At 39.9% G+C, this 12246-nt stretch overlaps 1 protein-coding gene across 3 annotated transcripts in view; it reads right to left on the bottom strand.

Moving 5' to 3' along the window:
• Mdn1 (midasin AAA ATPase 1) overlaps positions 1-12246 on the bottom strand; it is a 129761-nt gene that overhangs the window by 63127 nt on the left and 54388 nt on the right. For all 3 annotated transcript variants that reach the window (XM_087897210.1, XM_087897209.1, XM_087897208.1), the window contains exons 34-43: positions 10214-10432; positions 9358-9555; positions 8257-8465; positions 7486-7608; positions 5378-5575; positions 4207-4314; positions 3689-3877; positions 2000-2089; positions 1649-1912; positions 1242-1503 (exon numbers count right to left, since the gene is read on the bottom strand). In XM_087897210.1, coding sequence (XP_087753336.1) covers positions 1242-1503; positions 1649-1912; positions 2000-2089; positions 3689-3877; positions 4207-4314; positions 5378-5575; positions 7486-7608; positions 8257-8465; positions 9358-9555; positions 10214-10432 — 1860 coding nt within the window. The remainder of the gene's footprint in view (positions 1-1241; positions 1504-1648; positions 1913-1999; positions 2090-3688; positions 3878-4206; positions 4315-5377; positions 5576-7485; positions 7609-8256; positions 8466-9357; positions 9556-10213; positions 10433-12246) is intronic.

Raw genomic sequence — 12246 nt, forward strand, 5'->3', positions numbered from 1 at the left:
AAACTTTCAATAACTTTCCAAATTAACAGCTGCATACTCAGGGTTGACATTGGTGAATAACTTTAGTGTGTTTCAATTTAAAAAATGTCTGAAGGAAAGTCTCCCATCAACTATATGATAATTCTACATTATAGAGCTGTAAGTTGACAAAATTATAATTAATGCTACTAGATTTTTCTATAGTGATGAGATTATCCATCTATCCATATAGCTCACAAATACTTTATAGTCTAATACTAATAGTCCTTGACTAGAATTTTTCAAATGGTCATTTTTGTTAGATATGTTACACTGGATTCTTGCTTTGAGCCATGAGAATAGACTTAAGCTCCCGTTTTTAACTTGAAAAGTGGGAGGAGTGGGTGGTAAGACGACAGAGTAAGAGAGAGCACAGCATTGTGTACCTGAGAGCAAGAAGGAAAACCAAGATGAGACTCTGTAACTGCTTGTAGGGAGCTACAAATAAGGAAACCAAAGATGTCAGGGTCTCACTAAATTGAGGCCCAGTGGAGCAACTTGAAAGGGAAGCAGCATACTTTAAAGGAGGGGCTCTTCAGAAAAGGATCCAAAGTCCCTGGAGGAGAACCTTGTGCCTTCGGGTAAATAACCTGTACATCTTTATAAAAGTGATCTGTGCAAAGACTGGGCTGGAATAAAATTGGGTCTCTTCAGTTCCCACCAGCCCAAGGAGCAAGCTCAGCAAACACAGAGCATTCAGCAAGTGAGATGCTTCAGGGTAGTGTCACAAAAGGAAATGCTATTACTCCCCAGTCCTGAAAAGTGTAAAGCTATCTTAGAAAGATTAAAATAATTCATAGCCAACTTATTACCTACCAGGAAAAGAGCAACGGACTTGAAAAAATAAAATATAATGTAGTGTTTCACAGTTTAAAATCAATGTCTAACATCTAGTAAGATTTAGACATGGAGGGAAAATGGAAATGCTCATTTTGTGAGAAGTACTAGGAAGTACTACTTCCCAGTGATGGATGTCACGGACTGACCTGCAGCTGAATGAGCATAAAATGCAGAACATAAAATGAGCTTGGTAACTAGCTATCTTCCCATTGTCATTTTCAGTATCATCAATCTGAAATCCTTTCTTTCAGCATTTTACTTTCAAAGTGAACATTCAAGTCTTGAGTAGTAATCATTACATGGAATTAAAAATACGACATGACATTTACAAACATTCCTATATATAGACACAAGATGCCAAGTATATGACAAGTACATCATACCTGCTTTGGAGTAGGAGTTGATTTTATTATTGAGTCGCTGCATGAGCAGCAATACTGCTTCCAGTTTGTTGACAATCTCTATGGTTACACCTTTACCATCTTCACCAAGACATTTGGGTTTGTATGTCAGAAGGAAATGGCTCCAGGCTCGCAAAACTACTTCTGTGTCATCAGCACTGGTAAGAAGACTGTCCCTTAGCAGCACCCTGAGAGTGCGCTCTACCTTCTCAAGTAGCAGCCTCCACGGTCGAATAATATCAACCTACAATTTCCAGAGCACATGAAAAGCCATTGGCCAAAGCAAAAGGATACTGTTCTATGTAGTCACCACTAACAGAAAAATCCCCATAACAGGCCACAAGTTTGTTGTACTATGCCTGACAATAATATAAAAGTATACCAGGTACCTGCTCAAATCCACCCAGAAGCTCAGTAGTATCCATTGCACTATTCATTGCCATGATCTTTAAGGTGTGGCCAGTCAGATGAGCCAGAAGCTGGACCAGGCTGGTCTTGCCCACAGAGGCTGGTCCCACAAGGATGACCATCCAGCTCATCTGCACACATTTCATGATGGGTTCCAGAGACTGGAATGACTGGTGTAGGAGCGACAGGGGCCGGTGGGATGGATGAGGAACATAGCTGCTGCGAGAAAGGACTGAGTAGCCGATCTGGAGAAAAAATGGCAGTGGTATGCAGTGAGCTAGAAGCAGCTATGGAAAACTGTCAAAGGGGAAAGGGTTATTCTGTCTCTTTACCTGAACATCATATGGAGTGATGTGAAACAGTCTAGTCCCCATGTATGGCTTGGAATCGGAAGCAAACACATCCTTAAACACAGTGATGACCTAAAGGAAGATAATGCAACGAGAATAGAAATCATTATAAGTTCTTACCAGATGCTAAAATGGATCCTCTCAGAGAAGAAGCACAGTGACAAGCCACCATACTTGGACAATACCAGCAAATGCTTTCCTTTCCCTTTGAGTTTTCTCATGCAAACATCACGGGATAAGGCTGGATATTGTAGCACATCTCTATAGTCTACAGCAGTATATTACTTGTATTTTAATAAATAAATCTTGCCAGAAGATTAGAGGCAAAGCTAAAGCCACGAGAAGTCAGGCAATGGTGACAGACACCTTTAATCCCAGGACTTGGGAGACAGTGAAATGGACTGAGGCCACCATGGGCTACATAAGATGAAGGCAGAAACAAATCCAGTCAGTGGTGGCCTACACCTTTAATCCGAGTCTTAGGGAATATGAAATGGAAAGAGATACAGGCTTAGTCTCCTTTAGTCTTATTTAGTTTTATCTACAGTTTTGGGAGAGATAAAACTCTAGTGGTTTGGCTGCTTTTGCAAAAGCCCAGAAGGCTTTTGGGCTGAACCCCAATTTCTGTCTCTGGATTTTTATTATTCGTGCTACAATAATCCCAGAATGGGGCGACTAAGGAAGAAAGAATACATGTTCATGGCAAGTCCTGGCTACATAGTCAGTGCTAGTTCAGCCTTGAATGTATCAAGATCCAGTGTTAAGAAAAAAATCAAACAAAAAGCACAAACTGTATTAATAAAAGTAACTTGAGATCAAGAACAGAGTAACGGGGCTAGAGAGATGGCTCAGTGGTTAAGAAGACTGACTGCTCTTCAAGAAGACCCCAGTTTGATTTCCAGCATCCACATGGCAGCTGAAAATTGTCTGTACCTTCAGTTCCAGGGAATCAAACGCCCTCTTCTAACCTCTGTGGGTAGCAGTCATGTATGTGATCTAAACATACATGCAGCCAAAACCATCCACATATATAAAATTAAAAAGTAGTTACATGATTTCAAATCAGTCATGGAATTATAGTATAAATTAAAATGAAGCATGGGCAGTACGGCAAATCTTGAGATAAAAAATTTGCTTTCATTTCCTAAAAACACCAGCACATCTGGGCAGTAATAGCACACGCCTTTTAATCCCAGCAACCCAGTGGCAGAGGCAGGTGGATCTTTTTGAGTTTGGGGCTGACCTGGTCTAAAGAGGAAGTTCCAGGACAGCTAGTGTAGTTATACAGACAAACTCTGTCGTGGGAGGTGTGAGGGGAGAATAAACAAACAAACAGGAAAAAAAAAGAAAAAGAAATCAACCAGTGCTAACCTGAAGATTATGAGGAAATATGTACTAGCCAGAGCACTGCATGGGAGATTAGCTAATTATTTCCACTTCATAAATTATCATTATCATAAATTATTCATCTAATCAGTAATACAGACTCCCTGAAACACTGCCTTCACAAAGTTTCTATCAACTACATGTAAAGTGATTTCTTTTTAAAGCCTAAGGAGTCGGTGAGAGATGGGCAGGGGGAACTAAAACACTGATGAACACAAAACAAGAATGTCATCTTTAGTAGAAATCAGTTCTTACGAAGAAAGATAAGTGAAGTATGCGACTCACCTTCTCTTTGTCCTCCCTGGTTCTCATTCTTTCACCATAAACTAGAAACACGTGCTGGCTAGGATCATAGCAGCCAGGAGATTGGTCAACCAGCATCAACTGACACCAGCGGAAAAGGTCTCGGAGGTTGAATTCCCAGGGTCCTCCTTTTTGCCCCCATTTCTTCTCAACAGTCACTTCATGATCAATCTAGAAATAAAACATTCTTATTGACAATCATATCCTACCAGGCACTGCACTAAGTAACACTATATTACGTATACATATGGGATTTAAATGAAAATTAATAGGTTTGATTCAAATGGATCCTCCTAACCTAAGCTTCCAAATGACTCTGCAAGCATCACTGCTGTGCCCCACACTGTACAGAGGCTGTGGCCATCAGAAGGGTAGCACATGCCCCACTACAAACTTGCAGAATGCTGTCATTTTCTTCCATTAGACTGGTAATTTGGTAGAGGTTTGTTCTGAGGGAATGCTGGTTCCTAAGAGAAAAGATAGTACAAGTTGGTACTTACCTGGTTATTGAAAGCTACCATTTTCTTCACAATATTTTTGTCAATGGCTGGGAATAAAGTACTGGCAATGAACTCCATGTCAACTACCGTAAGGGGATCCACAAAGACCTAAAAATCCAAACACCACACAATATCAATGCTTTTGTCTAGAAAATGACTATACTACCATGCTCTGCAGTAGTTCTACTTAATACTAAAGAAAAATAATTGAACTTTAGAAATTTCTTACAGTGAAGAACTATAAGAAGAATTCAAAATATAGACAACAGGCGTGGCTTTTAAGTTTTATCTTGTAAATTAGAGAAGAGACTCATGCAATTTTTAGACTGCATTTGTTGTCAACAATTTCCTACCAGTACTCTTAAATAGTTTCAGACTCAGTATGAACATGATTGCTATAAAATTTACTCAACTTTTCTGTTTTGATAGTTTTCATAATAAAAATTCTTTCATGCTGGGAATCAAACCAGGGTCCTCTCCAAGAGCAACCGGTGCTCTTAACTCTTCAGCACAATAAACATTATTAAGTGATCCTCAGAAATTTCTTAATCATCAATGAACAGGATATTAGAGCTAACATCTAGAGGCACTTCCAAAATCTAAATTAATCAAACTCTGAACAATATCAACTAAAATTAAGCATGTATATAAACATTTCTTTGCAAAAATGAATAAAGATGTAACATTTTTGATTTTGCTAATGATAGATGGAGGGATACTGTATTTTATTCGTGGACTTTTTTTTTTTTTTTTGAGATAGGGTCTCACTGTGTAGTCCTGGAACTCACTACTTAGACTAGGATGGCCTTGAACTCAAAGAGATCCACCTGCCTCTGTTCCCTGAGAGCTGGGATTAAAGGTGTATAACACCATGCCCAGCTCAGGTCAGTTCTCTACTCACAAATTTTAATCCTGAAATACATTACTTTCATTACAAACCTGTAAAAGATCATCACTTGAAATCACTAATGACCAATCTCTACAGCAGAGAGTATTAACAAAGTCCTACAAGGGCAGTAACCTCACTGTCTTCTAGATGGTAAGCAATCAGTCTCCAGGTCACAGTACAACAGGGTAAGGCAGGGAAGGAGGGCCATTCAACAAGTCCTGGATTACAGACACAGTGGACATGCTAGTATCAACTAGTTTCTAAGGCAGCAGGGAATCTTACCTGAGTGAATCTGTTAAGGAAAGACTTAGGCAAGCCCTTCCTCCCGCCTCCTTGTCTAAAGGGATTCTGACAACCAAAAATCCTGGTCTTTTCATGTTGAACTTGAAAACTCATGCCTAGCTCTGGTACATAGATTTCTCCTCGATGATCAAAACAAGCATTGAGTCCTTCGAGTACAGACTGAGAAGCCAAGTTAAGCTATTGGGGAGAGAGAGCAGAAATATTTGTTTCATTATTTCATGGTATAACTAAAACAAAAGACAAGGAAATAATTATGAGTAATAAAGTAAAATAGATTTTCTTGATTGAAATCAGAGAAGATCATTTTATTTCTCATATATTTAAGAGATTTGGGTTAGGCGTATAAATTATATATAAATTTAAATTTATATAAATATGCATGAATATAAACACTGTATGTGGCTTTAAGCTTTTTAGATTTATCTATTTTACTTTATGTGCACTAGTGCTTTACTAGCATGTATGTGTGAACACCATATGTGTTCCTGGTGCATGCTGAAGTCAGAATAAGCTCTTAGACCCCTTGAAACTGGAGTTATTAGTGGTTGGGAACCACTAATGTGAATGCTGGAAACTGGAGAGCAGTTCTCTGAAAAAGCAATAAGGCTCGCAACCACCAAACCATCCATCCTACCCCTTGTAAGTTCTTAAGTAAGAAAAGGAATTAAAAAGACTAAACTTGAAACAAACTTTTAATCTTGGAACACATTTAATTATATGGATTATAATGAACTATCACTGGTCACTGTAATAACATGCTGACTGAACAACATCTTCAAATGGGTTTCAAAGTTGTGATATAACAACACTAAGTGGGTCTGTCTACAGAGGTTTTAACTTTAACCAACTTTTTGTTTTGCGATTGAGGACATAATGAATAAACTAACTAAATATAGGTCTTCAGATTCTGCGTCAGAGCTCACAGATATGAGACACAAATGGTCTTTAGATAACACTGAAAAAGAGTGGAAGAATGCAAACCAACAAAAAGCAATCACCTGAATTCTTCCTACTAGGACCTCATTATATCTTATAAGCACGGCAAAGTCTGTACATTCCCAAATAGAAAATTGCTCTAAGTGGGTATCCAAGCCCAGGTTGTCCTTCAATCCCTGGATGCAAGCTTGAATACAGCCAGTGTGGCCTTTAGCTTAAATATAAGCTCTCTCTTTTGCTACTAAATATTCTGACCTGCCCCACTATAGAACCATGGGTACCTATCTCTCCTTGGTATCTGCTCCAAGCAGCAGGCAGCAAATCAGCTGACTGGTTCCAATAGAGCCCTCCCCTTGTCATCTAGGACCAGAGGAGAGGTCCGCGTCCAGTGAAACTGCCATCCCATCCAGCCGCCTTCTGAATTAACATTGAGGAACCCCAAAAAGATTCAGTACTTAGCACATCTTGTAATAGGTTTTCAATTTAGATGGGTAATATGTGTGTCTGTGTATGAGCGCTAGGCTTTTAACGTTTTTTTTATTTATTTTTAATTTATGAACATTAGAGTTTTGCCTGCAAGTGTGTCTGTGTGAGGGTGTCCATTCCCCTGGAACTGGAGTTACAGACAGTTGTGAACTACCATGTGGGTGCTGGGTCATTTGGAAAAGCAGTCAGTGCTCCTGAGCTTGGAGTCATCTCTTCAGCCCTTAAATACATAAATATTTAACACTGATTACTTACTGTTTTTATGTTTATATGTTTACTGTTTTATGTTTATACATATCTCCAGCTACGCTGGGTCATTATCAAAAGTGGTTGATACAATTTGAAAAGTACTTCTGAAATAAATGTGAAAATAGCAAGTCTGGCAGAGATATCTCAAAAAAGAAAGATATGGCTTTTCTCTGGTGAAAATTCAATATGAAAAAGATCTTGGTAAAAGAATGCCAGTGAATCAAGGAAGACAATATGAATTATTCTTCTGCACGTGCACTCTGTCATGAGATATTTCTGACTAGCAATGACATTAAAGGACTCTTTTTACTAGTCTTATCTGTCCTTGTCAGAAGCCCCTCCACTAAAATACCTTGTTCTGCACTTTCCGATTGCTTTTTACCCATCTGTGGTCCCATCTTGGTCCTGATACTCACCTCATCCAACACAACCCAATGGCCAGCTTTCAAAGCTGCCAGCAAGGGTCCATCACACCAGGCAAACTCTCCACCTTTGCCACCCTCAACAGGTAGATCCGCTCCAAACAGATCAGTTATGTCCTGGAACAAAAGGTCACACCATTAGCAAATAAAAAAATTTATAAAAACAAATCTACTGGAACCTAAAACCCTAAATCTGAAATGATAAATGCTTGGGTGGGCCTCATACAATATTCCCCGACCCTCCTTTTTTCTTTTCCCTGTAGTGTCCCAACTATTCCAGACACCATCTACCAGGAGCCCAAGCATGCCCCAAGAATCTTCTGATCAAAATGCACCAAATACCACTCTGCTTGAACAGATGCTCAGGTCCGTTAGTTCCTGGAGATCAACTGGTGAGCTTTACTAGCAAAAGCAGTAACAATGCCAGGGCCTTGTTCCCAGATCCCAATTAATTTTTCATCTTTGTCTCACATTTTCAAAAGATAATTTTCAAAAAGTTACTTTACCTCTAGGATTTTTGAGAAAGGAAAAAAATTAAATGGTACATTACATACAGTAATGAGCAGTCCTTTGTCAAAACAAAATTGGAATTAAAACATCTAAATAAGAGAAGAATGCAGAAGACTTAGTTTGGAGGCTTCTGGAAGATTTATCAGCACATGACACAGCTGTGGTGCTGAGAGTCATGATTTCTCATCAGGAATCCATATAAGTAGACAATCCTACCTCTCTTTATCTCATGCATTTTAGGTTGCCTGTGCTTACCGTCTGCTCTGACAAGTTGATTCGAACCAGGGTATTTCCCGAAGCCTTTGCTAATGCAGCCACCAAACTTGTCTTGCCAACACCAGGTGAACCCTCCAGGAGAACGGGTTTGCTCAGTTTAGCAGCTCTTAAGAGCCTTTGGGCATTCATAGCTGTGGTGCCTGCACTGAGTGCATAGTCAGCAACACTGTGCCCATTCAGGACAGGTCCTTAAGTAAAGAAGAGTCAAGTGAGACACAAGCTAAGGGCAATCAAACCCTATACACCTCTCCATCCAATGTTATCTACCCATCAGGTGTCCACCATCAGTGAGCACTACTGGAACAAACTGTTTATCCCCTTTCAAGATTCTCCCAAATCTGGATCTATAAATGCCTTACAGGATTTTGACGCCCATAAAATACTTTTCTCAACTGTGCCTAGTACAACCACACACATCACAAATACCACAAATACAGATCTAGTTGCTGACATTTTCAGAAACTACACTTCGAATACTATACATCCTTAGTACAAGCCATCACTTTGAGTAGGTATTTTAGTAACTGTCACTGTGCCTCTGTACATTTCATGTGCTCAATAATTATTCCTCAGAGGAAAGGACTAGATAACAGATGACCCCGACATGAAAGCAATAATGATAAATGTTAAGTGTACTGTGTAGGAGGTGTGTAATCACGGCAGAGACGCTGGGTACAATCCTAGCACAAAACTACTAAACAAATACTTGACAGAGGCAATTTAATGAGGGAGAAGTAGGAGAGAAGAGCAATCTACTGTCTCTTAACACTCCATTTCACTACCACTCATCTACCCAACCCATCAACAGACATTTTCTACATCTCTGCACAACTGCCAAGACATGTGGCAGATGTCAGGAGAGGAAGACTGGGGAAAACCACCAGCTCTTAAGGACGCACAAACCTACTTTTATAAAACAGAATAGAATTATAGTCAGGGTGCACTGTAAGACAACAAGGCCATGTAGTTTGCCAGTTTTGGTGGGGTGTAGAACTTCGCCACAGGAAAAATAATCCTGAATAATAGTCACAAAGCTAAATTCTTACAAGTTCCAGGAGGGGAACTTAAAACCACTCTTACCTCTTGGAATAAAGAATGGGTGAATGCCCCAAAGGTCATCTACACCAGTGAATTCTTTGAGTTTGAGTCTATCATAAATCTTCAACTCATCTTTCTGACATTCTGTCAGTCGGACTACCTTGGAAAGTTTCTTTATTAGGAATTTCAGACATTCTTCTCGAGCCAAGAGGGCCGTACCGAACCCAGAGGAAGTTATTCCTATAAGAGAGTATCAGAACATGAGGGAACAGCTCCATTAAGCCCACTGTGATCAGCGAGAGCACAGACCTTTTCTGATGAAAAGAACATCAGCAGTACTACAGACTAAATAGAAGGTCCAATGTAAAGCAACCCTGAGGAAAAAGGAAGAATGCACACCCAACATTCCCCCCAATATATGCATCGTCAATAAAGCAGCTTTTTCAGTGATGGAATTGATGTCACCCAATCAAAAGCTGATCTGAGGACAATACACATACAGCACTATTCGTCATCCGCGTCCTCGATGTACTTATATGGGTGTCTGTGCAGGGAATGCACCCATGACCAAAGCATATGAATAGAGGTCAGAGGACAACTTGTAAGAAGTCAGTTCTTTCCTACCACAATGTGGGTTTGAGGGATCAAACCAGGTCATTTACTCTTGGTGACAAACACCTTTATAGACTGAGCTTTCTCACTGGCTGACCACTTAATTTAGGACCTAGTCTACCTTTGAAAAGTGCCAACTTTTTCAAAGAATATGAGGAAGGAATGGGGCTATTCTTGAGTGTTGAAAATATCCAATTAAAGTGATTCTAAAAATAGATGATCTGGTTTTGCTTCCTTTCCCCACTCTCCTGTCTGGACAAGCCTGCTGTCCCAAGAGAAAACATACCAGAACCTATTCCGTCTATATACACGAGGCATGCGGCGTGGACAAAAGACATCACAGTAGAGATGGTCTCTAGCCTTTTCACAGCAGCTTCCTCCGCCATGGAGTTCATGAAGTTAACCCAAGACAGAACATCTCTGATACTGACCACACACTTCCGCCCAAACTCCTGTTGGGTCAGCCAGTCAAGGAAATCCATCATCACCTCGGCTATGTCAGCCCCTTAGAACGAAGCAAAAATAACCGTTTTCTAGGAAACATTCCAGAGCAGTGGGAGGTAAGAGCTATGCTTCTTAGCTGACATGAAACTTTGTGAATGAGGACCTGTCGGCATTCTTTCTACCATAACAGGTAATGCCAGCTTCTCGGTGGTGTTAGTTCAGTTCTTTCATTTATCTGTGTGGTTCTCTAATCTAGAAATTAATCTAGCTGACAAATGGAGTGAGGCTTCACACCAGTTTGTCTCATGATTCAAAGTGAATGGCTGTTCTTATAAAAATTATCATAAAATAGTTGAAAACAGCCAGGCGGTGGTAGAGCATGCTTTTAATCCCAGAACTCAGGAGGCAGGTGAATCTGTGTGTTCGAGGTCAGCCTGGTCTACAGAGTGAGTTCCAGGACAGGTTCCAAAGATACACAAATAACCAGGGCTGGAGAGATGGGCTGCTTTTTCAGAGGTCCTGAGTTCAATCCCCAGCAATGACATGGTGGCTCATAGCCATCTATAGTGGAATTGATGCCCTCTTCTGGCATGCAGGCATACATGCAGATAGAGCACTCATATATATAAAATAAATAAACTTTAAAAATGAAATGAAATAACATCTTTAAGTAGTATACATAAAGACTCAAAACATTATCAGTGAAATGTAAAGAACTTTGTATAAAAACTTCTGAAATGCACAGCTAACACTTGGGGATAGGGAAGAAGCCAGGTGTGGTGAACATGCTTGTTATTCTAGTGTTTGGAAGGTTGAGGCAGAAGGATCCTAAGTGTGGAGCTAGCCTCGGCAACCTAGTCAAGACCCTCTATCCAAACAATAAACAAACAGAAAGATTTTATGCTGTAGCGCTGATCCACCGCCAGGTGAGAACTGAAAATGATTATGCCATATCTCTAGCTCGCCATGTTCCACGTGTTTAATCTTTAAAAAGGAGGCCTATGCTGGGTGACTGCAGGACAGCAGGGCGAGAGCAGGTGATATGGAGGCCATTCTTACAACTGTCCAGTTTCCACAACCATCTTTCAGGACATGCTTCAAAAGCATGTCCAGAGAAAATAATCCCAAAGAAGCATGTGGCTTTTCTGTGGAAAAGGTATCTATCTACAAAGTACTGTATGTTCAGTCTCAGAACCAAATCTAGATTCCTAATTTAGCCCATTTGGTGTCTATAATTAAAAGGTACAGTAAATGAATAACGGACATAAGCTTTAAAAAAATATTTGGAGCCATGTGGTGGTGGCGCATACCTGTAATCCCAGCACTTGGGAGGTGTTGGGAGACAGAGGCAGGTGGATGTCAGTGAGTTTGAAGCTAGCCTGATATACAAAGCGAGTTCCAGGACAGCCAGGACTGTTACTCAGAGAAACCCTGTCTTGAAATACAAAAAACAAACAAACAAACAAAAAAAAAACAAGAAACATAAACAAGAAAAAGTTTAATGTTTTAAGACTTGCCAACTCCAGTTCACGTGTATGTGAGTGTTTAAATATTATTCTGATTTCTTTTCACTTGAAGGTTTTTAGAGTAAGATGAAAATTTAAAAGCAGAATAGAGTAAAAGATTCATTTATTAATAATTAAATAATAACGTCACAAAAGTAATGATTAATAGGGCTAGGGATATGGCGCTTGCCACCTAAACCTAAGGACCTATGTTCAAATTCCTGACGCCCATGGGTAAGCACTGTGTCTTCCTTATAATCTTAGTCTCAGAAGATAAAGGAGATTCCGAGAGCAAGCTGAAAAAAATAACCATATTGGTGTAGTCTGGAGTTGACTCAAAGACTCTGTCTCAAGGAGGAGGGCTGAACAA

The sequence above is a fragment of the Myodes glareolus genome, chromosome 16 (genome assembly GCF_982192425.1).
Source record: "Myodes glareolus chromosome 16, mMyoGla1.1, whole genome shotgun sequence".
NCBI classification, from domain to species: Eukaryota; Metazoa; Chordata; class Mammalia; order Rodentia; family Cricetidae; genus Myodes; species Myodes glareolus.